Genomic DNA, 24932 nt, shown 5'->3' with positions numbered 1-24932 from the left:
TCATATCTGAATATCTGTGTGAAAGAAAGAGACATTTAAATTTGAGATTCTGCTTAAACTTTTAAGTTGAATTTGACTATAGCCATATTCATTCTTTGTATGTATCTCTAACAGGTGTTTTGTATGCCTGATGATATTATACTCTGCCTTGAGTTTAGACAGTTCTTTCAGCTAAATGTGAATTCTTATTATAGCTTTTTTCCCTTCCTGAAGATGAAAGCAGAAGAATCTACCATCTGCTACCATCCTCTCAAGAATGCTTAGTAACCTAGAATTAGTTTGACTTTCTGTATATTGTCTTTAAAAATTGACAGCAGCAGTCTCCCCTGCTGCCCCACCTTTTTAAGATGTCTCGTTTACTGTGCTGAGTATATAGACAATAAATGTGTAATGATAGTTCTAAAAAAATTAAATGCAAAAAGGTGCTTTTACCTCTAGTTAACTCTGATATTTTCCAGAGGGCCCCTGGAACATGTCAGAGGATTTTTTTCTCATTGGAGAAAGTATTTGACTGGTTTGGCTTGTTTATCTGATATATATATTTACCAGAAAAGCACTGTCAAAGAGAATGATGCTAAATTTTGTTAGTGAATGTTTTGTATTACAGAAATATCAGAATTTCCTTATGTCAACTGTCTTACAGTAAGCTCTCATCAGATCTTTAACCATTGTCATTTGTAAGTCTTTTGTCATTTATAGTCAGTTTTATTATTCCTAAACTAGTAAAGAACTAGATTTGAGCAGAACAGGTATTAGTTACATAAGTTTACATAAACTAAAGAAAATGATTTTGTGTCTTTTTGTTTCAAATGTTGCTGATAAAGTGTTTTAACCTTGTTCTCTTAAACTGACAACAGTTTAGTAAATGACTATCTTTATGAGCAGAATTGAAACATCCTTCTCTCTACTTGATCCCTCCAGAGTTTAAAAATTTTCAGTGACTGTTTTTGTATGCCATGGCAGTATGTTTATTTGCACGAGTTCAATAAGAATCTGCTTTCCTTGTGAGAAGACTACTTAAGAACACTGGTTATACTACCAGGGCTTTGACTGGAATGTCATACCTGAGAGACATGTGTATGGACTCAGATGTGAACAACTTAAGGAACTAAGATTGACTTTATAAAGCCAACAAAGCTGCTTGGAAGAACTGGCCTGGTACCTTGCTTACAGAGTTCCCAGCAGCCTTACCAGGTGAGTAAAGAAGGTCACTTCCTGGCAGGTGCAGAGACCTCGAGAAGAGAAGAATTCATCCAAATCTACAGGTACTGCAGGCAAAGACTGATGGCAAGTCTGGCTTGGCTGTCTGGCCTCAAGAGGCCTTTAAAAGTTCAATCTGAAATTCCTTACAAAAAGTTCCAGCAAAGCATATTTAAAAGAGCCTGTGTAATCAATTGCTCTTCTTGCTGCACCTGTGCAAATAATCAAGCCAGCTGTTAATTATTTTCTTAACCTAGTTACTTCTAGTAAAAATGAGAGTGATTTTAGAGAGAAGTATTGTTTCAATAATGCAGCCTCCTTCCAGAATAAAAAATCCAACTCCAGATGTTGCTACATAACCTAATAACACAATTTGTTTTATCTTGCCTAGAAGCCACAAAACTGCAAATAGTAACAGAAATGAAACCCAGAATAGAAGTGCCAGCCTTCTGAGGCCCTCTCAACTGACCAGTGATGGAGACCTAGCTGCACCCTTTACTGCGCCCCCTTCTCAGCACGAAGCAGCCAGAGCGGTCATCGCCCCTTTTCCCTAGCAGCAGCTAGAGTCTCTATCTGTAGAAGAAAGAATGAGACCATACCCATAGCCTTCCCCGGTAAAAACAGGTATTTAATCCCTCCTCCCGAAGCTTGTAACACTGGAGTGACCCCATGTGTCTCTACTTCTGCCTTCAACTCCTCCCGTGATTTCTGTATCATAGTTCAGCTGGTGCCCAGGTTGATGTATCATGATGATCTCTCATTCGTAGCTGAATTTGAACCTAGGCGTAGATATAGAAGAGAGCCGGTCTCGCTGACCTTAGCTGTGTTGTTAGGGATAGGAGTCACAGCCAGAGTGGGAACGGGGGCAGCCGCTATTGTCCAAGGGAACCAACATTATGAAGGACTAAGGACAGCTATTGATGAAGACTTAAAGACCATAGAGCAATCCATTACAAAACTTGAAGAATCTCTGACTTCCCTCTCTGAGGTAGTCTTGCAGAATAGACGAGGGCTGGATCTGCTGTTCCTAAAAGAAGGAGGACTGTGTGCAGCTTTAAAAGAAGAATGCTGCTTTTATGCAGACCATTCCGGAATAGTAAGAGATTCAATGTCAAAGCTTAGGAAAAGGCTAGACCAGAGAAAGAAAGAACGGGAAGCCGGCCAAGGGCTATTTGAATCTTGGTTCACTAGATCCCCGTGGTTTACAACCCTGATATCCACTCTGGCTGGGCCCTTACTCATCCTTGTGTTGCTCCTCACTTTAGGACCCTGCATATTAAATCGGCTGATAACTTTTGTTAGACAAAGAGTGAGTGCCGTTCATGTACTAATGTTGAAGCAACAATATCATTCACTCACCCAACAAGGAGACACAAACATTCCATGATTGGAATGTCCCTAAAGAGAAGTGGGGAAATGTAGGATCTGAAGAATCAAAAGTTAGCATAAGTACAGCCATCTTAAAGGCTTAAATACCACCCCCTAACCTAGAAGGAGGAAAATTATTAGAATCTTGAAAAACAAGTTAGTCAGCCAGTGTTAAATATAGTGACCTTTAGTTAGCTGACCTCGAATCAGTTAATCCTACACACCAAGCTTATCTTGCTAGAACCACCCTAAACGTTCCAAGGTAATCTTATCTAACCAGACCCCAGGATGTGGCCCCAGCCAAAGATTTATGTGTCTATGAAAAAACACTGTATTGTGATTGTGGAAAACGTTGCCCCCTTTGAAAATGCTATAAAACCTTCTGGCTTTGTGTGCTCGGGGTCCTTGTTGAGACCCACTGCGTCGGGCTAACTTGGACCCCTGCTAGCTGGTTCCTGAATAAATTCCTCTTGCTTATTGCATCAAGAGACGCCTTTCGTGAGTGATTTGGGGCGGCGTCCTCCTCTGGGAAAATCCAACATGTGTAGGCAGAAAAGCAACCTGTAGGGCAAAGGGAATCCTTGATGGTGCAATCTTTTGGGCAGTCTGAAAGAGAAGGGATGGTGTTGAGAAGATAGGTCTGGTGAGAGATTAAGTGTTGAGACCAGAGTTAACAATCCTGAGGCATGACACATGGCCATTGTAAGGGAGGTCTTAGGAGTCCATGCTGGCAGAAACTTCTTCAGTGATGAGTGGAAGTGGAGATGAGCATCACGAAATGCAGAATAAGAGGTCCCATCAGGATGGAGAAGTAGGAACCTGTGGGAGATTTGGTGGGAGGGGAATAAGGTGAGACAAACAGCTTAAGGTGGGAGTTGTATATCCAATGGAGAAGACTCTGGAGTTTTAACTGCAATTGGTGTGGAAAGGATTACTGTGTGGGAATTAGGGATGGTGTCTTTGTTGTTTGGAACGGGCATGGTTTGGAGAAGTTTTTTCCTGTCTATGATAATGGCCTTGTAGTGCGGGGAGAGCTGAACTCCCAGGTATGTGACTTGAGCAGCAGACAGCTGAAGTTTGGGGGGTGAAACTCGATAGCTGTGTTCTGAGAGAAAGTTTAAAAGGAGAATAGTATCCTGTTGAGAGGTTTGTAGGGAGGGACTGCATGGGAGATCATCTACATATTGGAGGAGGGTGGAGCTCGAGAGAGTAAGGGATTTGAGGTCTTGTGCTACAGCCTGTCCAAAAAGGTGGGGACTATCTCTAAAGCCTTGGGAAAGGACTTGTTAAGTGTTCTCTGAATATTAAAAATTAACTTAACATAAGGAAATTCCTGCCTTGATTTTTCTCTGGAATACCAGTGTCTTGGTCTGGGAGTATATCAAAAGGCTGCCTGCTCAGCTCCCAAGGTGGGCTGCGGTATTGTCTATTTGCTAAAGAATCCTGCCTTTTGATGCCATCTACATCTGAGTCTGCATGCTAAATTAGTTGCTCAGTTTGCAAAATTACCTAATCAGATCTGAAGGAGGAAAGATAACTCATAGGCCTGGGGCTTTTAGTATGCTAAAGTGAATCTTATACAGGATTACAAATGATTAGCATAATAAAACATGTGCTACTCTTCTTTATCTGGGGAACATTAACTGATCTCACTGAAGAATGATTCTAGAGCTTAAAGTTCAACAGTTTTAGTGGGGGTGGGGGGTTCCTAGCATGTAGTTACATTGCTCTGACTGCAAATATCCTGCCTTGCTTTCTCCAGAGGCTCTCACCTTATCCTGTCTAAGCATATGGTCTCTGTCTCATTCTCCCCTCTACAGATAGAGACTCTAGCTGCTGCTAGGGAAAAGGGGCGATGGCTGCTCTCGCTGCTTCATGCTGAGAGGGGGCACAGTAAAGGGTGCAGCTAGGTCTCCATCACTGGTCAGTTGAGAGGGCCTTGGAAGGTTGGCGTTTCAATTCTGGGTTTCATTTCTATTGCTATTTGCAATTTTGTGGCTTCTAGGCAAGATAAAACAAATTGTGTTATTAGGTTAAGTAGCAACATCTGGAGTTGGATTTTCCATTCTGGAAGGACAAACTTGATGAGATTAAGAATGCATGGCTGAATATGAGAACAAGAAATATGAAGAGTCTAATTGAGAATCATAGCCAGGTATGGGGAAACCAGAATTCTGGATCGAGATTACATCTCAATGATTAGTATTAGGATTTAGTATAGACAAGACTGCATTATTGAAACAATACTTTCCTCTAAAATTACCCTCATTTTTATTAGAAGTAGCGCGATTAAGAAAATAATTAACATTTAGCTTGATTATTTGCATAAGTGCAGCAAGAAAAGTAATTGATTACATGGGATCTTTTAAATGTGCTTTGCTGGAACTTTTTGTAAGGAATTTCAGATTGAACTTTTAAGGGCTTCTTGGGGCCAGAAAGCCAAGCCAGACTTGCCATCAGGTTGTGCCTGCAGTAGCTGTAGATTTGGGTGAATTCCTCTCTTCTAGAGGTTCCCAAGATATTCCTGAGGTTCCCGCACCTGCCAGGAAGTGACCTTCCTTACTCACCTGGTAAGGCTGCTGGGGACCCTGTAAGCAAGGTACCAGGCCAGTTCTTCCAAGGGGCTTTGTTGGCTCCATAAAGTCAACCTTAGTTCCTTAAAGCTGTCTGTTCATATCTGAGTTTACACACATGTCTCTCAGGTATGATGTTCCAGTAAAAGCCTTGGTAATATAACTAGTGTTTTTAATTACTCCTCTTACTAGGAAAGCAAATTCTTATTGAACTTTTGCAAATAAACATACTGCCATGAAATATAAAAATAGTCACTGAGAGGTTTTAAATTCTGGAGGGATCAGGTAGAGAGAAAGATAAAGTTTCAATTCTGCTTACAAAGACAGTCATTTACTAAACTTTGTCAGCTTAAGAGAAAAAGCTTAAAACAGTTTATCAACAACATTTGATACAAAAAGCCACAAAATCATCTTCATTAGTTTACTTAATCCTATGTAACTAATACCTGTTCTGCTGAAATCTAGTTTTTTACTACTTTAGGAGTAATAAAACAGTGAGTATAGACGACAAAAGACTTACAAATGACAATGGTTAAAGATCTGATGAGAGCTTACTGTAAGACAGTTGTCATAAGGAAATTTGGATATTTCTGTAACACAAAACATTCAGTAACAAAGTTCTGCATTATTCTCTTTGACAGTGCTTTCCAGGTATTTAAGCAGGTAATTATATATCAGATAAATAAGCCAAATTAGCCAAATACTTTTTCCAATGAGGAAAAATTCCTCTGACATGTTCCAGGGGCCCTCTTGAAAATATCAGAGTTAACTAGAGGTAAAAGCACCTTTTTGCATTTGATTTTGGGTAGTTGTCAGAAGAAAGTTTCTTTGGCACTTGCTTAAATAGGATTATAGGTTGCTATGAAGCAATACTTATCCATTTAACCAGAATTACAACAAAATATCTCAAAGGCAAATAAAGAAGGTTACACAGTTGTTAGTGAAGGGCCCCCACCAGTAAGATGGCGAACTTCCGGCTTCTCTTCGGGGGGTCCTCGGTTCCCGCCGGCGCCACCTGAAGCCCAATCACCTCTTGCCCCCCTCCCAATCCCAGCACCTAGCCAATAGCCACCAGCCCCGTAGAAGTGACACCTCAATCACCCCATGCCCCTTCCTATATAACCCAGCACTTTTCCCTAATAAAGCGGAATTCTCCTGTGAATTGCTGCTGTGTGTTGCTCCTTTCCTTTCATTGGTGCCGAAACCCGGGAGACAGGATACCCCAACTGGGCCCCGTCTTCCCCCCGACACCAGCAGCAGCTTGCCCTCGTCCTCTTTTTCCGGCGCTGGCTCATCACACTCACCATTGCTCTCTGGCATTTAGGTAATTTTTCCCTGGAGTGGGCCACTCTTCCCCAAGCTATCGCAGTGCCATTGACCGTGATTGTCCGGCAAGGCCCTGACGCTCAGAGAGGAGGAGGGAACTCTCCCTGCCTCAGGCCTTCACGGCTGCAGCGGACCCTCAGGCCCCCCTCCAACAGCCATAAATCCGTGCCTCAGGCCTTCACAGCTGTGGCGGACCCTCAGGCCCCCCTCTGACAGCCATAAACGAGGTGACTCCTTTGCAGATGAGAACGCTCCCTTTTCCTCCCCTTCTCCTTCTGTTCTGTCTGCTGAAATCTGTTCTGTCCACAGAAAATTCCTAGTACTAGGTACCTCGTGACTCCAGCAAACTGCCTTCTTAGAGAAGTCTGGGTGACAACCCACAGTCATATACGAGTTTCCGCAGACCACCAACGATCATCGGGGACGCCCTTTGTCTCTGTGCGGTCTGCTTCCAGTCCGAGGATCTCCATTCGTCTTCCCCTGTTTGTCTCCTTCTCTGTCCTTTAGCCATGGGAGCCTCCTCATCCCTCCCTGAAAGTTCACCTCTTGAATGCCTGCTCAAGCATCTGGCTACCCTCTCCCTGACACCTGATATAAAACCAAAACTTCTCCATAAATACTGCTCCCAAGATTGGCCGATATACCCCCTAGACAATAACAACCAATGGCCTGCAGGGGGAACTCTTGATCCTAACATCACTCGCAATCTCTTTAAGTACTGCCAGGGCCTGAAAAAATGGAAGGAGATTCCCTATATCGAAGCTTTCTGCCTCCTCCTCCCACCGCCCCCCGCAAGTTCTCCTAGCCTGCAAGCTGCCACCCCCGCAGAAGCCTCCCGTTCACTCCCTTCCCCTTCTTCTCTTACAACAGTCCTTCTCCCTTCCTCCCCCACCATCTCCTCCCCATCTCACCTCCTCCGCCTTTGTCCCCCGCGGATTAAGCCTGAGCCTTTCAGCCCCCCTTTAACTAAGTCCCGGGGGCCTCCTCCATCTTAGCCCTCATCACCTGTTTCTCCCCTGTTGGGGAACGCCTTTGTCTTCTCACATGTTTGAAGGCAGAATGGGAAAGCACCTTCCCCTATGTCTGAATGCAGCATAGGAAAGCACAAGCTTGAGAACAATCGGTGCAGTCCTTGGAAGTTATCTGTCCACAAAAACATATCTTGTCCTCCAAGATGTGCCAAGACTCCTCACTCTGAAAATAGGGAGACCTTGAAGATGTGTAGAAACACCATCCCTGCTTCTAGCTATGCCCTTCCTCCACTTGCCGATGTGGCAGGAATGGAGAACAAAAAACATTCTGTTTACGCATTCCATAAGCAACTAACTGGAGCCCTGCTGTAGCTCAGTTGGTAGAGCATGAGACTCTTAACCTCAGAGTGATGAGTTCAAGCCCAACTGGAGTGGCAGAGGCAAGCAGCTGGGCTGCTGGCTAGCAACACGTGGGAGCGTCAGCCCTTCCAGTTCTTTCTATCTTTCTTTATTTTCTTTGCCCCCCTTCTGCACGTCAAGACCTGCTCAACTAGGCGCGCCTGGACCGCGTCACTCCCCCACAGACTGAGCCAGAACCCTTCAGTCCCCCTCAGACTCGATCCCAAGGGACTCCCAAAATTATCACCCCCCTCCAGGACATAGCTTAGACAGACTCACTCAAGCCCTATTACAATATACCAGCCTTGACCCAGAAACGCCTGACGGAAGACATGCCCTTATGACATACTTCCTAGCTCAAAGCTACCCCGACATTAACGCTAAACTCAAAAAAAAGAACAGGGCCCCGCTACCCCACAGACTGAGATCCTAACAGTGGCCTTTAAAGACTTCCATAACCGGGAGGAGGAGAAAGAATGCCATAAACAAAAGGCTGATCAAGCCAATTTCCAAATGTTAGCCCAGCTGATAAAACCACAACCTGGGCGCCCTTCTACAAACAAGCGCCCCCCAGGAGCTTGTTTCAAGTGTGGACAAGAACTACATTGGTCAAGGGCGTGCTCCTCCCCCAGATCTCCTACCACCCCATGCCCCAGATGCCACAAAAAGGGCCACTGGGGGTCTGATTGCCCAGCAACCCAAAGGGGAGGCTGGACGAACAACCCCCATCCCATGCCCGCCTTAGTGGGGCTCACAGAAGAAGATTGACGGGGCCCGGGGGCTTCTCGCCCGACCATTTCCATCACCAAACAGGAGCCCAGTATTACTTTAATAGTAGACGGTCGCCCCATCTCCTTCTTCCTAGATACAAGAGCCACCTTCTCAGTCTTGCGAGAATACCGGGGCCCTACCACACCTGCCATTACTCCTCTAGTTGGGGTAGGAAGTAAACCGATTTTCCCATTAAACCCCCCCTTTTATGCACAATCCAAGACAATCCCATACCTTTCTCCCACTATTTCCTAGTTATGCCCCAGTGTCCCATCCCTTTACTAAGACGGGACATCCTTTCCTTCCTCCACATTTCCATAACTATATCCACTCCCACAGCCTCCAGTACTCCCTTTCTGATGGCCCTCATAGCCGACAACCCGCTCTACCCAATGAAGCTCTGGTTCTGCCCTCATACACCCTGTAAATCCCAAAGTTTGGGACATTACAAGCCCCTCCGTGGCCCTATGTCCTCCTGCCTCTATCAAATTACGTGACCCCTCTCAGTGTATCTGTCAGGCCCAATATCCCCTAACCACTTCAGCCCTTATAGGCCTCCAACCCATCATTCAAGATCTCTTAAACAAAAATTACCTCAGACCCACTCACTCCCCATTTAATATCCCCATATTAACTGTTAAAAAAACCAACGGATCTTTCCACCTCGTCCAAGACCTTCACTTCATCAACATGGCCGTTGTCCCTATCCATCCCTTAGTTCCAAATCCATACACCCTTTTATCGCAGATCCCTGCCTCGACCTCCCACTTCTCAGTCCTAGATCTCAAAGATGCACTTTTTTCTATCCCTCTGGACCCCTCCTCCCAAGATTTTTTCACCTTCACCTGAACGGACCCATGCATGAGACATTCTGAACAACTTACTTAGACAGTTTTGCCACAAAGCTTCTGAGATAGTCCCCATATTTTAGGACAAGTCCTAGCTCAGGACCTCAAACAGTTTCATCATGATCACTCCGAGTCCACCTTATTACAATACGTAGATGATCTTCTACTCTGCAGTCCCTCGTGGGAACAGTCTCAACTTGACACTGCCTCCCTACTTAACCTTCTAGCTTCCAGAGGTTACTGAGTATCCCCCATCAAAGCTCAAATCTCTTCCCCTCCTGTCACTTACCTCAGATTCCTTCTATCTCAACAAAGAAAGTCCATTACCTTAGACAGAAAACAGCTCCTCTCTGACCTGCCCGTTCCCAAAACCAAGACAGAAACCCTTTCCTTTCTAAGCCTGGCTGAGTATTTTAGAGCGTGGATCCCTAACTTCTCCCTGTTGGCAAGACCCCTATATGACCTCAGCAAGGGCCCCCCTGAAGAACCATTATCCTCCTCACCCCGACACTCCTTCATTAAGCTCCGTCGAGCCCTTGTGGAAGCGCCAGCTCTCCATCTTCCTGATTTGTCGAAGCCCTTCTCATTATACATTCATGAGAAGTCCAGTCAAGCTCTAGGAATCCTAGGCCAATATTATGGCCCATCCTTTGCCCCAGTAGCTTATCTCTCCAAGCAATTAGACCCCACAGTTTGGGGATGGGCCCCCTGCCTACGGGCATTAGCTGCTGGACAGCTCTTGCAGAAAGAAGCTCATAAACTGACATTCAGGGCGCCCTTTACCATTCTGTCCCCACATCACCTAAAAGATCTCTTAATCTACAAAAGTTTACAGACTCTCCCTCCCTCCAGACTCCTGACCTTACTGTCCTCTTTCCTCCAAAATCCCATTCACCCCCTTTGCCATCCATACCCGAATCATGACTTTTTCCTCCTTTACTGCTCTCTCGCTTTTTTCCCTCATTCCTATTGTCTTCCCCGCCACCCCAGCCTCCTTTGTATGGCGATTCAAAGTCAGACAAACTTACACACAACATCAAACAAAAGTTACTGCCCTCATTGCCACATCAGACTGCCCTCTGAAAAGCTGCTCTGAGCCTTTATACCTCCACTTTCCTCCCTCCACCAAAGTGTTCACTAGCAGCTACCCTTATTCTCCCTACCTCTGCTTCCTCTGTGACCAAAAACAAGCCTATTGCAGGCGATGGCCAGACACCTACGGGAGATGCCCTACTGGTCTTGTGCCATTCACTACATGGGTAACTCCCGGTACCCACAGTATTACTCCTACAACCGTTTCATGAAATATCCCAATGGCTCATTCTCCTTATCAATCCCAGATCCCTGGGACTCTCGATGAGCTGCCAGAGTCACAGCCTCAGTTTACTATGGGGGGGTCCTCGACCCCCCATGGTACCCTTCATATCTCTCAAAAGTATGTTCCCTCTCATTCCCAGATCTCTCAAGTTGCATCAGATATCAGACATTCCAAAAAAGTCATTATCCAAACTCTTGACGGCGCCTCTTCATCTTCTTATCCCCGCCCCTCTTCCACTTTCTCCTACTCTTCGTTACAGCTCATTCAGGACACCATCATCTTTCTCAACCACACCCTTAACACTGCCAATTGTTTCTTGTGCGCATCACTACAGTGCCCACTGCTGGCCGCCGTGCCCCTTAATATTTCCAACTACTCCTTCCATGCAAAAGGACAACCCCTCTGCCCCCTGGCAGACATACCCCTATGAGAACCAGAATACGCAGATAATCTCACCATCCACCACTGTGTAGGCCCTACTCCACCCCCCTCCAGCGCACTTTACTGCCTCCCAACTCCAATATACCCTGCATTCTCGTCACCCTAATCCCACAGCTTACACTTTACAGCATGGCATAATTTCTTGAGCTCCAACCTCCCTTGCCCTTGTGCACAAAAAGGGCTGCTTTCCTTTCCATCATGGTCGCTATCTCTTTGACCACCTCAGCCATTGGGGCAGGGTTTTCAGGAGGAGCCTTGGGTCACTCTCTATGGGCAATTAGAGATCTCAACGCCAAACTTGAGGGGGCCCTGACATCCACTGTCGATTCCCTGGCCTCTCTCCAAAGACACGTCACTTCGCTGGCTAAGGTCACCCTTCAAAACCAGTGGGCCTTAGATCTGCTTACAGCTGAGAAGGGTGGCACCTGCGTCTTCCTTCAGGAAGAGTACCTGCTATTACATCAATGAATCCGGCATTGTAGAAACTGACATTACCAAACTCACCGACCTTGCCTCCAGTCTCCACTCTGCTTCCAATTCCAACCCATTCTCGTTCTCGCCTGTCTCTTCTTACCCTGTATAATAAAGTTCATCAAATCCCAAGTCAGAAAAATCTCTAATCAAACTTTCAACCAGCTTTTACTCAGGAACTATCAGCTTCTGGCCACCGAAGATCCCTCACCCTCACGTAACCTCCTCACCATACGCTGAGATGGACCCCTCTCTCCACTGGAAACTGTTCCTAGAAACAATGGCCACAGATGCCTGGCTTCTGGCACCCGTATCCTCCTGGCACCACCATTAGAATCAACAAGTCCTCGACCTATAGTTACAGGGAACCTTCATTGATTTCCAACCTGAAGAAGTCCACATCTACTCATCCTTACTGTGGGGAGTCCTATCAACCCTTTCCTCCCAATCCTCAAGCCCTCACTCCCTTCTCTGCCCCCATTCAGCAGGAAGCAGTCAGAGAGAAAGCAACGTCCACAATCCCATAGAGGAGAAAGGGGGGAATGAAGGCCCCCACCAGTAAGATGGCGAACTTCCGGCTTCTCTTCGGGGGTCCTCGGTTCCGCCAGCACCACCTGAAGCCCAATCACCTCTCGCCCCCCTCCCAATCCCAGCACCTAGCCAATAGCCACCAGCCCCATAGAAGTAACACCACAATCACCCCATGCCCCTTCCTATATAACCCAGCACCTTTCCCTAATAAAGCGGAATTCTCCGGTGAATTGCTGTGTGTCGCTCCTTTCCTTTCAGTTAGGAAAGTTTAGCTTTTAGTTCTTTTAATATTAAGATCTCATTTTCTTAAATACTCCGACAACTCACTGAGACTTTAAACATGAGAAACTGCTTTGATAAAACAATTGGAGAACCCTTTGCAATCTTTCAACATTAAGAGCAGACTAACAGTTAAGAAAACTTTCTTTTTAACTGAAAACAAAATTCTAATTTTGCTGTGTACTTGATATTGAGACTTATTTGCTTTAATTTCACACATCATGACCATATTAAATTCTTTCACAAACTTTCTACAACCTTTTTTACATTCGGTGTTCTCCCTCTAAATAAACAGCTGTACTTTAGAACAAAGTTACTTTCTTTTATCAAAAGACACATTCTTTAGCATGTAGCAATGTTTTCCTTATTACTTTAAGTAATTTTATTTAGAACTTAAAACTATTAGGTACCGTGATTTTCAGGGAACACTGAGATGTAGGCTATTGTAAACTGTTACACTAGCATTCTTTAGATTGACAAATTTATGAACACATTTTATAATTTTTGGAAACGTGTGCTTTGCAGCACAATCTTACTAAGCACAGCATGTGTCTAAACTTTGCAAAACTTCAAGATTTTAGGTTACCACAAAGATTCTCAGGCTGTTTGTAGGTATACACACTGTAACACACTATTATTTTTAAGATGTTTACTTGCTACACTTAGTTTATTCATTCCCAACAACTATATTTTACTCTCATTAGACAAAGCTACCCTTCACTTTAAGCATTTCTCTTTGAAAGATTTAACAGATAATATCAACTTAAATGACTTTAGGTAAACTTAGGCAGCTAATAACCATAAGGACATGTCTATTTCAGTTCTTAAATTAGCATTAATGAGGTAGAAAAATATTTTTCTTTTACACACTTAGACACACAAACATACAGATTGAGATGTAATGATACAGTGAGAGGACAGACAGAGCTCCTGGCTTGAGCCAGGAGGGCACAAGAGAGCCCATGGTGGTGCATTGTCTAGGCGGTTTTATGGACAGTTGAGGATATTTGGGAACGTGAAAAAAGTTTAGGGGTGTGGACTTTAAGGCAAGTAGTAGGTGTTTAGGATTGCAGGGGAGAGAGAGAGAGAGAGCTTGGTTTGGAGGTAGGAGAAAGCCTGAATACATGGGATCTCTTTCCATTTGCCCATGTGCTCACAAAAGTTGTATAAGTCGCAGAGAATTTTAGGATCTTAAGAGCCATTTGGGGGCCATTTAGACTGATTGTCCAAGGGATATTGTGGCCAGATCTCATTACAGTAGCGAACAGGTCTGAGGTCTGGAGTGAGGTGGAGGGGCTTTAGATTATTGAGTAAGCACCCTGACGGTGAATTTGTGGGAATGAGGGGCCAGATCCCATGGGGGGAACGGAGACTGTTCAGAAGTTGCTGAGGCATCTGTGAACGATTGAGAAGGTCACAGTTAGGGGGTCGTCACGACCTCTAACTGCGGGGTCGAAGCAAAAACACCAAGGAGGCTCGGTACCTGGTACCAGGAGTTTACTAGTAGAGTAGATACGTAGATAAAGGGAGACCGGGCCTCAGTGGATGAGGATTCTCACCATGGGGAGGCAGAGAAGGGTCGACTATGGGGATCAACTATGACTGTGAAAGTTGTGGTTGGGGGTGCCCCTGTCCCAGAGGAGCCCTTGGGGGTGCCGGGCACTCAACAGTCACTTCCCAGGTTCCAAAGGGACATTTAAGTCAACCATGAAGGGGAGACTTACCAAATTGAAGGCCGGTATCGGGCGAGAAGACAAGCGACCAGGGAAATGGATGGTGAGCCCGTGGAGGAGGATCAGGCAGTGAGGGTTCCCAGAGCAGCTCAGGTTCCTGGAGGAAGAGCAAAGTCAATGGGAGAGCCTCATCTGAGTCATGGCACCAATGAAAGGGTATCTCACCGTGACCCTCCTTACCCACCTTACCCAGGATGACTCAGGAGACACAGGCCCATGCAAGAGATTTTATTATCTGAAAGAGAAAGTGGCTACCCCAGAGGGAGGGGGGGAGGGAGACAAAGAGGGAGAGGGGGGCAGGGGAAAGGGAGGGGGAGGGGAGGGGAGGTGGAGGGGGACAGGGAGAGGGAGAGAGTGAGAGCAGGGGGACAGAGAGACAAAGAGAGAGAGGGCAGCAGTGTGGTGCAGAGCGTTGTGCCTTTCATTGTGGCAGATCCGCTGGGCCTTTTGCCTTGGGGGAGGGTTGGGATATTTAGGGATAAGGTGGGGTAAACCCAGGCATAATTCTCAACCGGCTTATGTGATTAGGACCATGGTGCAAATGGAGGATGAATTGCTTTTGATTCTGGGTTTCTTGTTCATAAAGCCGAAGAATGAGCTTAACAGTCAAGGTAGGAGAGCAAGGTACAGGCTTTTATTTAGAGATAAAGTGAAAGAACACAGCTCCGGGCTTACGCCAAGGAGGGGACTAGAGTCCATGGTGGTGCGTTGTCTAGGGTATTTATAGGCAGTTGAGAGACCAAGTGTTAGGGAGGTGGATCCACCAGATGATCTCAAAGTGTTTATTTTTAAAGAGACACTAAGTTTCTTATCAGTTTTTCAGACTATTTTGCGGAGTTAACATAAGAAATTTCCTGTTTTGATCCTTTCTCAGAATAGCAGTTTCTTGGTTTGGGAGCACATCAGTCAAGGCTGCTTGCTTTGCTTTCAAGGTGAGCTGAGTTACTGACTTGATTAGGGCTGGAGGAGGAAAAGCAGCATCTGGGTATAGTTAAAGATAAACTGGACCTCTTGGCAGACTAAAGTAAATTTTACAATAGCCTCATTTAATTGATACAAACAAGACATGGGCTATGCTGAGGTATTTTCTTATCTGGGGAATGTTCAAACATTCCATGCCAGGTTATTCCTGGCTTTTTAGTTTTACCTAATCTTCACTGAAGAATGCTTATATTCCTAGTTTGATATTTTACTTTACAGAATTAATGTGACTCTGTCTTTGTTTAATTATTTAATATGGAGTTTTGGTAGGGGTCTTTTTCTGGAGGCCCTCACCCTACTCTGACTACACCCACGGTCCCTGTCTATTTTCTTATATTATGTTCCTTATCACTTCTTTACTTTCTAGTTTTAGCACTTATTGATGATTCTTGCCTAAACCAATTTTTTTGATAACTCACCTATTACAAAATTTACTATTTTAAGATGTGCAATTCAGTGGTTTTCGGTATACTCACAATGTTGTGCAACTGTCACCATTATCTAATCCCAAAACATCTTCACTAGCCCTAAACGAAACTCTGCACCCCTTGGCGGTCATTTCCCTTTCCTACACTCCCTTCAGCCTCTGGAAACCAGCAGTCTTGCTGACTCTACAGACTTGACTATTTCATACATTTGGTACAAATGGAATCATACAGTACGTGGTCCTACATATATGGCTTCTTTCACTTAACGTAATGTTTTCAAGGCGCATGCATATGGTAGTTTTGCTCAGTACTTCTTCTATTTGCCTAAATCAATTATTACGATTCTTGAAAAATGACGATATTCGCACATCGTTCCCTACGCACTTATCAGGCAACATTACCTGTACCATCCTTTTCCAGAAAGCTCTGTAAAGAAGCCTGCCCAGCAAGGCTGACTGCCCCACACGAAGCAACACGGCCGGAGTCATTCCAGACCCCAGGGAAAAGGCCTGCGAGAGTCGCCCGGGGTTACAGGATACTCCTCGCGCGCCCCGAGGCCCCGCCCCTCCAGGCGCCCCGCCGCAGCGGCCGGCGGGAGGAAGTGACGCCTCGGAAGTGCCCTGTTCCCCTTGCAGTGAGGGAAGGAATAAAACCACCAAGATGGCGGCGGCGGTGGCGGCGGCGGGGCATATGGCTGAGGAGGGAGGCGGCGGCCACAGCGATGGCGGCTCCTCTTCGTCAGTGGGCTCTACCCAGAGACTTCCCCTTCAGCCCCCACCGCAGGCCCCGCAGCCGGGCTCCCAAGCGCCCCCCGCCCCGGCGCTGGCTCCGGACCAACTGCCGCAAAACAACACGCTGGTGGCGCTGCCCATCGTAGCCATCGAGAATATCCTCAGCTTTATGTCCTACGACGAAATTAGCCAGCTCCGCCTGGTGAGGCCCGCGGGACCCCGCCGCTGTCCGCCTGGCCGAGGTCTGGGGAGGGACGGCGACGGGCGCTTTCCCAGGGCGGCCGCTGGCGCGCGTGTCGACCCCGAGTCTCCGGACGCCCATCGGCGGCGCTGGCCCCGATTTCGCCGTTGCTTTGGGGGTGGGCCCGCGGGAGGGGTCCGCGGGCGGGGGGAGAGGGGCTTCCCCAGCGGCCGGCCTGCGCGCGGCCCAGAGGGGCTCGCCCGGCCTTTGTGTTCCACTTGCGGGCCCAGCCGGACGGGGGCGCCGGAGGAAGCAGCGGGACCCTGGGTTGTCCCCAGCATCCCCTGATGGACCAGAGAAGCGGGCGGCGGGTGCCCCCGACCCGGCGGAGATTATCGGGACCCAGGCCCCTGTGACCCGCCCCGCGGCCCCCACGCCGAAGCCTGTCCTCTGACGGGCATTCTCTCCTGCGGTTGGTTTTCTCAGGAGTTCAGTCGGTGATTTATAAAAATGAATTGGCCATTGGGGTTTTACTTCATTCCAGAGGTTTGACTGACGGCTGGCTGAACGTCTTAGTTCGGATATTTTGCTTCCTCTCAGTGAATTTAAGTGGTAAGGAAATTGACGGAGGTGGACATTTTGAAGAGGTCGCAAACCGATTCTGTGTAGCAGCTAAACCTGTTTCGGATTGTTTTTAAGAGGACAAAGACATATCTGAATGCTGTATATGGCAACTTCTTAATCAGTATGCCTTATTTTTGGTTTACTCCAGTTAAAATTGACCATAATGACATTTTTCTAAGGAAGTCATACTTATTTTTAAAGAAAGTTTATTAATTAAAACTGATGACCAACCTTTATCCTAGTCAGCACAGCAGTTCAACCTTGTCAGTCTGCAGGATGGAAAATTCTGTTGTTGAAAAGTGTTTTCACAATTGTCCCCGATTTTCTGAAACATGTCATTCTAGAATTTCACATAGAATCCTAAATATTCCTTCAGATTTTTATAAAGGATGGTGTTTCATCAAGATTCATGGTATACAGTCGTGGTGTCTGGAAACTGGGCATAACATTTGATTGAATTGTGCCTTTCAACCAGACAATGGCTTTGTGAAGCTTGGAGTGTTTACAGTTCTGTTATATAAGTGTTGAGGAAAACTAGTTTTTTTTATTCACTTGTTGTTTTACTTTTTTTTAAATTAGATTTTTAAATGGGGTAAAACCAGCCTGTCTTAGGGGGGACAGTTAAAACATTCCACGATTTATTAATAAATGACTAAATGACATCTCTTTTAAGTTAATATTCCATTGCATTCTTAATTTATAAGCAGTATTCTAGCCTTTAAAAGATACAAATTTGTAGTTTCAAAGATTTTTCATAGGAATCCCTTACCACACTTCTGTGCCCCCCACAAAGATTCTTCCACCAGTTTTACATCTCAAAGATGGTTTTTTCTCTACTTTAGAAATGGGAACTATTTCCTTATTTCTTTAAGGTTATGAATAATTTTTAGATTAAATGGATACTCTTGTGAGGATCTGGAAGTATCTTTGGCTTTAGGTTCATTTATTTGGTGTCTTAAGGTACTGTTCAGTTAACATAGAAGAAAAACGTTCTTTCTTGCCACTAGATGTCAGCATTAATTTAGTTACGACCTTTTTATGAAATTGGAAGGCTAGAGAAAGTGCGGGTGGGTGCTTTACATGCGTTTTTTATTTAAGTGGCCATTTATATCTAAAGAATTGTTTGCCAAAAATTGAAGGGACCTTAGAATGTGTGCTGCTATCTGAAATTATGAATTACATGTTCCTTTTATTGGAAATATCTTTTTGAATGGAATTAAGGCTGAATATGCTTAGAAAGGATGATACTAAGGACAGAATTAGTTTCTATAGTGGCTGATGAGCTAGTTTATGCATCGTTCAGGTGTTTGGTTTTTTCTTGCTTCCCAGTTTTCTTGCCTTCTTAGGACCTCAGTCATAACCTTTGTTAACATCTAAAGTAGAAGACAAGTACACAACCCATGCACTTATTACCCTGTATTTTCTTGAAAAGATTTGCTGTTAGCCGAAATTGCTGGTGTTTTTCAAGTATTTGTGCAATTTAGTTGATTATAATATTTGCTTCCTCTTGCCACGAATAATTGAAATTTGACTGTCTAGTCCAGTTACTTCCAAGGGACTGTCCAAATGCCTTAAGTTGCCTTTTTACTTTTTCTGCCATTGACTTTTGCTCCAGAAACACACCCAGAGGTTGGAAATCCTGGTAACTCAGAAATAGTTCATTAACTATTTAACAACTCCCAATGTATTTTAAATTATTTGGCTTGAACACAACTTTTGAAATGACAAAACATGTACTTTGAGTTGTTTTTCCAGTAAGTCAGACAAATTTGTGCTGATGCAACATTAGACTATCATCTAGGTTCCCTTGATAGGTATGAGAATTTTTGAAACAAGTGGCAAAGGTTAAGAAGTAAGGCCCTACTCCTAGTTAGGGAGCAGATGAAAGCTAACTTTGAAAGTGTAACTTTGACTCGAGTGAGTACAAGGTTCTCACTCACCGAAAAATGAGTGTAGACGGGTTTTTTTTAAATGTTTTTGAAAAATTGTTACCAGTTTTTTTCCTGTGTGATGTGAGTGGAGCTTCTATAAATGTAATGTAATCCTATTAGTGGTTCAGGACTAAATTTGACTAAAGGTTAAATTCAGAAGTCCTGCTTATCTAGAATAAAGTGTTCCAATCAGTAACAAGAAACACAAGTACATGCTTTCATTCCACAGTATTTCTCTGAAGTACTGTAGTTAAATCTATTACCCATTCAGAGTTCCTTTCACATCTTTTCTTAAACTATATTAGAAAATTTCAGTTATTGGGAGGGTTGGTTAGTAGGAAAGATGAAGGATAATGAGAAACATTATTTTTAATAGGCAGGCTTTCTCATATTTCTTTGTACCAGTAGTTCTCAAGTTATTTGTCTAAGGAACATCATTAGACTCTTAAAAGTTATTGAGGACCTTAAGAGCTTAGAGAATTCCAGAAAACAAGAGTACATAGTACACTGTCAGAACAATAATGTCATCACATGTCATGTTGCCTCTGGAAAACTCCATTGTATGTTGTAAGAGAGAGTTACATGGCAAATAACATCTAACTGAGAATAGTTTGGCCTCGCAGACCCTCAGAAGAATGTTGGGGACTCCAAGAGTTCCTAGACCACACTTTGAGAACCACTTCTGTATTGCTATGTTACAGAAAATACACTCTATACTGCTGATTTTTGTTTTTTCCCCACCATCTCATAATCAGGTTATTGATTTTATTAACAGATACTTAAGTACAAGTAAGAGTATTTGGGGGAACATTGATTTTTCCAACAGATTCCATTGTCAAAGTGAAGAGGCTAAATCAGTAACTCTGTCTGCAATATGGTCAGTGAGATCAAATGTACCCAGTTTTCTTGAGCACACTTACAGAGCTACAGGATAACAAAGGCAGAGATAGTAAATTCAGGAGCGTTGATGTTAACCAGGAGGATTTAATCAGAAGAGGCTTCCTCAAGATAAATGGTTTTATTCGGTTAGTAAAGGTGGAAGAACATTCATAGCAGAAAAAGTGACATCGAATGTAATGAAATACTTGGGAGAAATGTGACTTAACCAGAGGGGTTGAGATTAAATTTGGATGTGTGATGTTTTATGTGTCCTAGACTAGTGGTCCTAATCCCCCTACCTTCTACCTTTTATTTCACAGACCAATCAATTTTAAGAAACTATTTTTGAGACCCTCCAGGGTTGACAACTTTTGGTGGGGGGAGCAAGCATGTTAAAAAAGCCCAGCAATTTCACCTCTTACCATCATCATTACCTCACAGAGACCAGTTAGGCCTGTGCCCCTTGGAGAGTAAGTAGTACAGATTCTTACAGTGCTGAGAAGGTGTGTCTTAAAGGGTGGCCTGTGCCTAATAAGACACTTTGTTTCATTGCATTATGGGCGCTTTTCACAAGTTGAAGGTTTGTGGCAACCCTGCATCTTGCAAATCTGCTGATGCCATTTTTCCAACAGCCTTTGCTCACTCCATGTCTCTCTGTCACATTTTGGCAATTCTCACACTTATTTCAAACTTTTTCATTGTTATTATATTGTTGTGGTGACCTGTGATCAGGGGTTACCACTTGCTGAAAGGTGATGGTTAACATGTTTTAGCAATAAAGTTTTTTTCATTTTTAATATTGAAGTACATACAATAAAATGCACAAATCTTAGTGTGTACAGCTTGATAGCAATAAAGTATTTTTAAATTAAGGTATGCACTTTTTTTTAGATATACTGTTGAACACTTAATAGACTACAGAATAGTAGGGTAAACATAACTTCAACATGCTCCAAGAAACAAAAAATTCACTTGACTCACTTTATTGCAATACTTGCTTTATTGCAGTGGTTGGGAACCAAACCTGCAAAATCTCTGAGGTAGGCTTGTAATTCCAGTTTCATGATTTTTGAGACTAGCCGTTCCTCCCAACCAACTATCAGCATCTTGCACTTAAGATAGATTAAAACAAGCATCAGGCTGTTCAGTTTCCCAGACATCTTAGGCCTCTTCAAACACAGGCTTTTCTTCTGCCTTTAGCCTATCTTTCATTTCCCTCTCCTAGAAAATACCTGGCCTTCAAGAGTCACCTCATGTGTTAGGACCTCAGTAAAGCCTTCAGTTCTTCTCTGAGCTCTATTCAGTAGCATTTCTAAGTTCCCATTTCAGCATTACTGTGCTTACATATTACATCTGAATTACCTTTGGAAGGGCCTGTTTCCCACTAAATTTAAGCCTCACATAGCCTTTAATCATGAATCCTGATGGCTCTAGATAAAATGTAAGTACTCAGTTTGGTTGAATAAATGAAATAGTTCTTAAAATACTTAACTGTCGTGAATAATCAGTAGAAAATATGTCACTGTGAAATGTTTTCTGTATAAATTATAATAGTATTGAAAACGCATTTCCTTAATGTTTACCTGCAACAGAGATCAGAAATTTTTAAATAAGAAGTTTTTAGTTTACATTTTACCAGACCATTTTAAGAAGCTGAGTGACTAAAAAGTACTCTTAATGAGAGTAAACATTGATGAAGTGATCTGAAGCTGCTGTGCAATTAATAAGAATAATTATTTACAGTATTGCATCAAGGAATCTTCATTTGTAATCAACACTTGGTTCCTCTATTAATGAGAATAATGGTAGAGATAATCAAAAACACAGAATATTCAGAATTTTTCTTTTGACTTTTAGGATGCCTTATAGAAAATCTAGAAGCAGACTTTCTTCCTAATTGCCTTGCTCAGGCTAATATTAAAATTGATTGAGATTTTCTTTCCAAGTGAACATCTCTTGGGACTCCCCAAAGAATTTTCTAAAATACTGAAGTATTCTTAAGAGAGGCGGCAAGTTGAATTCATATTTTTTGGAAGTGAGAGAAGATGAGTTCACTGAGACAGCAAATAGGGCAAGAGAAGAACCAAATGCTCATATATCATTCGTTGTTCATTTTTTAAAATGATTTTATCACCCATCATTAATTTTCTCCATTTGCTTTATCTCTTTATCTTGTATGCTCATTGTCTCTCCAAATGTTTGTGTGTCTGACACATTTATTTTACTAAATCAATTGAAAGTAAGATGCAAAGATAATGAGATTTGCCCCTAAGTACTTCTCTTATGTAAACACAGTATAACCACTTCCAAGGGATTTAACATGATAGTTTACATTCTTATTTCTCAGTTGTCCCCAAAGTGTCCTTTATAGCATTTGATGTGTGTGTCTGTGGGGGGGGGGGGGGGGGGGGGGTTAGAGTCTTAAATCTAATAATGTATTAGTCTCTAATCTTGAACATTCCCCTCACTTTTTAAATTCTTTCATGCAGTAGAATTTTTGGAGAATTCAGGCCAGATGGCTTGTAACATGTTCTGCAGGCCAATTTTGTCTCATTTCCTCATGATTCATTTCTCATTTTTGAACTTTGAAAGAATTATATAGAAAGGTCTTGGTCTAGCTCCATTTCTGTCTATAAACTTTGGCGGTGTGATGAAAATCCCCCATAATGTCCTTAAAGTCCCATATTGCCTCAAGAAGTCCTGTTTTCTAGACTCGTGCCAACAATGTCTGTAGCAGTGGAGTATAAGTTGAGACTGTAATCAGTTGAGAATAATTAGGATAATTATTTCAATCTATATTGCTGCAGATCACTAAATTTTAAAAGATACTAATTAGAAGCCTGAATACTTAATTTCACTTTTGTCACTAAATAGCTTGATGACCTTGGACAAATCACATAATTTCTTAAGGCCTAAACTTCCTCACTATAAAAAGAAAGGGCAGTTCTGGTGCCTAAAGTTCCTGTCAGTTTGAGAGTTCTTAACAGCCTGAATTTAGCAGCCTGATCTTCTATAATTGCTTCTTCTGGATTATTTGTAGAAAACATCATGTGCTTGATTCATATGAGAACTGTAAATTAGTAAATGGGTACATAAAGAATTTGGTTCCATTACGATATTTCTTTGATTCTAAGATAGGAATAATTTCGTATTTTAACATTGTTGAAATCAGAGTGTATTTAATCAACTTGTATGTATATTATTGTAGCAGTACTTTTTTCCAGAAGCGCTTTTATTAAATTGATAGCATCTTAAAATCTCTACAGTATCTTAAAGAATTCCAGCATACTATATTTCAGAGCCTCTGAGATCTCTAGAAAGAAATGCTGCTGATTATAATTGTAAGATACCATATATCATAAGACCATTCCAATGTCAAATGTTAAAATATGAAGAATGTGCATCTTAGCATCTACTAAGATTGGATATTAAAGATTAAATTTAATAGGAATTTAATTGTGAGTTTCCCAAAAATGTATGGCATATGTGTCTTAAAATTCTTAAGAAGGGGCATACTAAATTGAAAAGAATTTCTAAACAAACACAGTGAAGAAAAATTTTTATTACTGACTACTTAAGTAGAAAGTGATGAAAGGATAAACATGGCACTTTAAATCATGAAATAATTAACAAAAACCCTTACCTGTTCCCTCAAACTAGAACAGCAGCAAGTAAGCGGCCCAAGTTACACGTCTTCATTGTAAGCTGGTTTATTTCACTAGTTCCCTTTTGTTTTTATAGTGTATATTTTTGCTGGTCTATAAATGTACTGATAGTTTTTGACATAATCATCACGTTTGTATCTTAGACTCCAGAATTTTATTTTACTGTGTTGAGTAAGTTGCCCTTTTTTTTTGCTTTTGGGTTTTTGTTTTGGTTTAATAACCAGAGAGACGAAATTTCACTTTAGCCTTGGGAAATTATTAAAATACCTATAAATATAGAGGTGCACTTTAAATGAAATATTTGCATTGCAAGTTAGCATATATTGTTATCAGTTATCATTAAATGCTCACCTTGGAGAAAATTGGAAAGAGGCCACATCGCTACTTTCTGGCTAAATAAAAAGATACATGATCTGTTGTATCTTCTCTTTGTGCTTTCATTCAGTCAACATTTATTGAACATCCATGAAAGGAAGAGTACCACATGAAATCTTTCCCTACAATACTGATTAATGCTTAAAATATTTCTATTATGGCTTTTTTGGTTCTAATTTGTCTTTGTGACCTTTCTGGCCTTTGTGCCAGAATTTAACTGTAAATGTCAGTTGAGGCACTGTTTGTAAGCCTTTTGTTTTCTTACCTTATGCTTCTGTATTTGGAGGTTTAGCCACAGTTTCACCTTTCTCCATATGAAATTTCTAAAACCACATTTTTAGTCCTAATACAACAGTTGCTTACAAAAAATGACTAGTCAACTGTCCCAATACTAGATCTTTAAAAAAAAAGGCAGTCTTTTCAAGTGATATCTCATTACTGTCTTATTTACCTGCTCAAAACATGGGAGATCTTATTTCTTTCAGCTTTTCCTACACATCTGATCTGTCTTCAGAAGTGGGCTGCATGCTGATGACATACTTGTTCCAAAGGTGGAGCTTTTGCATAGGCATCACCTCTAACTTGGCAGTCCTGGTCTCTCCTTCAAAGCCTAGTTCAAGTCTTGTATCTCGTGATGTGGTCCCTGGTGGGCCTCATCTGGCTATTTGTATCCCTCACTCAGTCAGTGCTCATATGCTCACACTAGTCAGCACTCATATATTTAGTTGAAGTTTTGGATTTTTTTAAACTGTCTAAATCCTAGTAGTGAGCTAGATTCAGTGCAGCAGAATTTAGTATAATTAAATAAGTGTCTTGGAAGTTTTTACAGTAGTAATTGACCTTAATTTTTTCTTTGTAAATTTATTGCTGCTAAAATTTATTTCCATTATTTTATCTCAGAAATCATC

General features: G+C 42.7%; 1 protein-coding gene and 1 long non-coding RNA gene across 6 annotated transcripts in view; one reads left to right on the top strand and one right to left on the bottom strand.

Moving 5' to 3' along the window:
- The window catches only part of LOC140844444 (uncharacterized), a 116432-nt gene extending 100255 nt beyond the window's left edge, over positions 1-16177 (bottom strand). For 3 of the 4 annotated variants that reach the window (XR_012122755.1, XR_012122752.1, XR_012122754.1), the window contains exons 1-2: positions 16040-16177; positions 14221-14326 (exon numbers count right to left, since the gene is read on the bottom strand). This is a non-coding gene — a long non-coding RNA (uncharacterized lncRNA). Of the gene's footprint in view, positions 1-11723; positions 11791-14220; positions 14327-16039 lie in introns of all 4 variants that reach the window. The other variant, XR_012122753.1, reaches the window with a different exon arrangement.
- Positions 16178-16259: 82 nt separating this feature from the next.
- FBXO28 (F-box protein 28) overlaps positions 16260-24932 on the top strand; it is a 28543-nt gene continuing 19870 nt past the window's right edge. The window contains exon 1 of one of the 2 annotated variants that reach the window (XM_073216678.1): positions 16260-16571. In XM_073216678.1, the coding sequence (XP_073072779.1) occupies positions 16299-16571 (273 nt within the window). In that variant the 5' untranslated portion in view covers positions 16260-16298. The remainder of the gene's footprint in view (positions 16572-24932) is intronic. The other variant, XM_037022716.2, reaches the window with a different exon arrangement.

This window comes from Manis javanica, chromosome 11, assembly GCF_040802235.1.
Source record: "Manis javanica isolate MJ-LG chromosome 11, MJ_LKY, whole genome shotgun sequence".
NCBI lineage: Eukaryota > Metazoa > Chordata > Mammalia > Pholidota > Manidae > Manis > Manis javanica.
The sequence above is the reverse complement of the archived record's forward strand: the minus strand, read 5'-3'. Positions and strand labels throughout refer to the sequence as shown.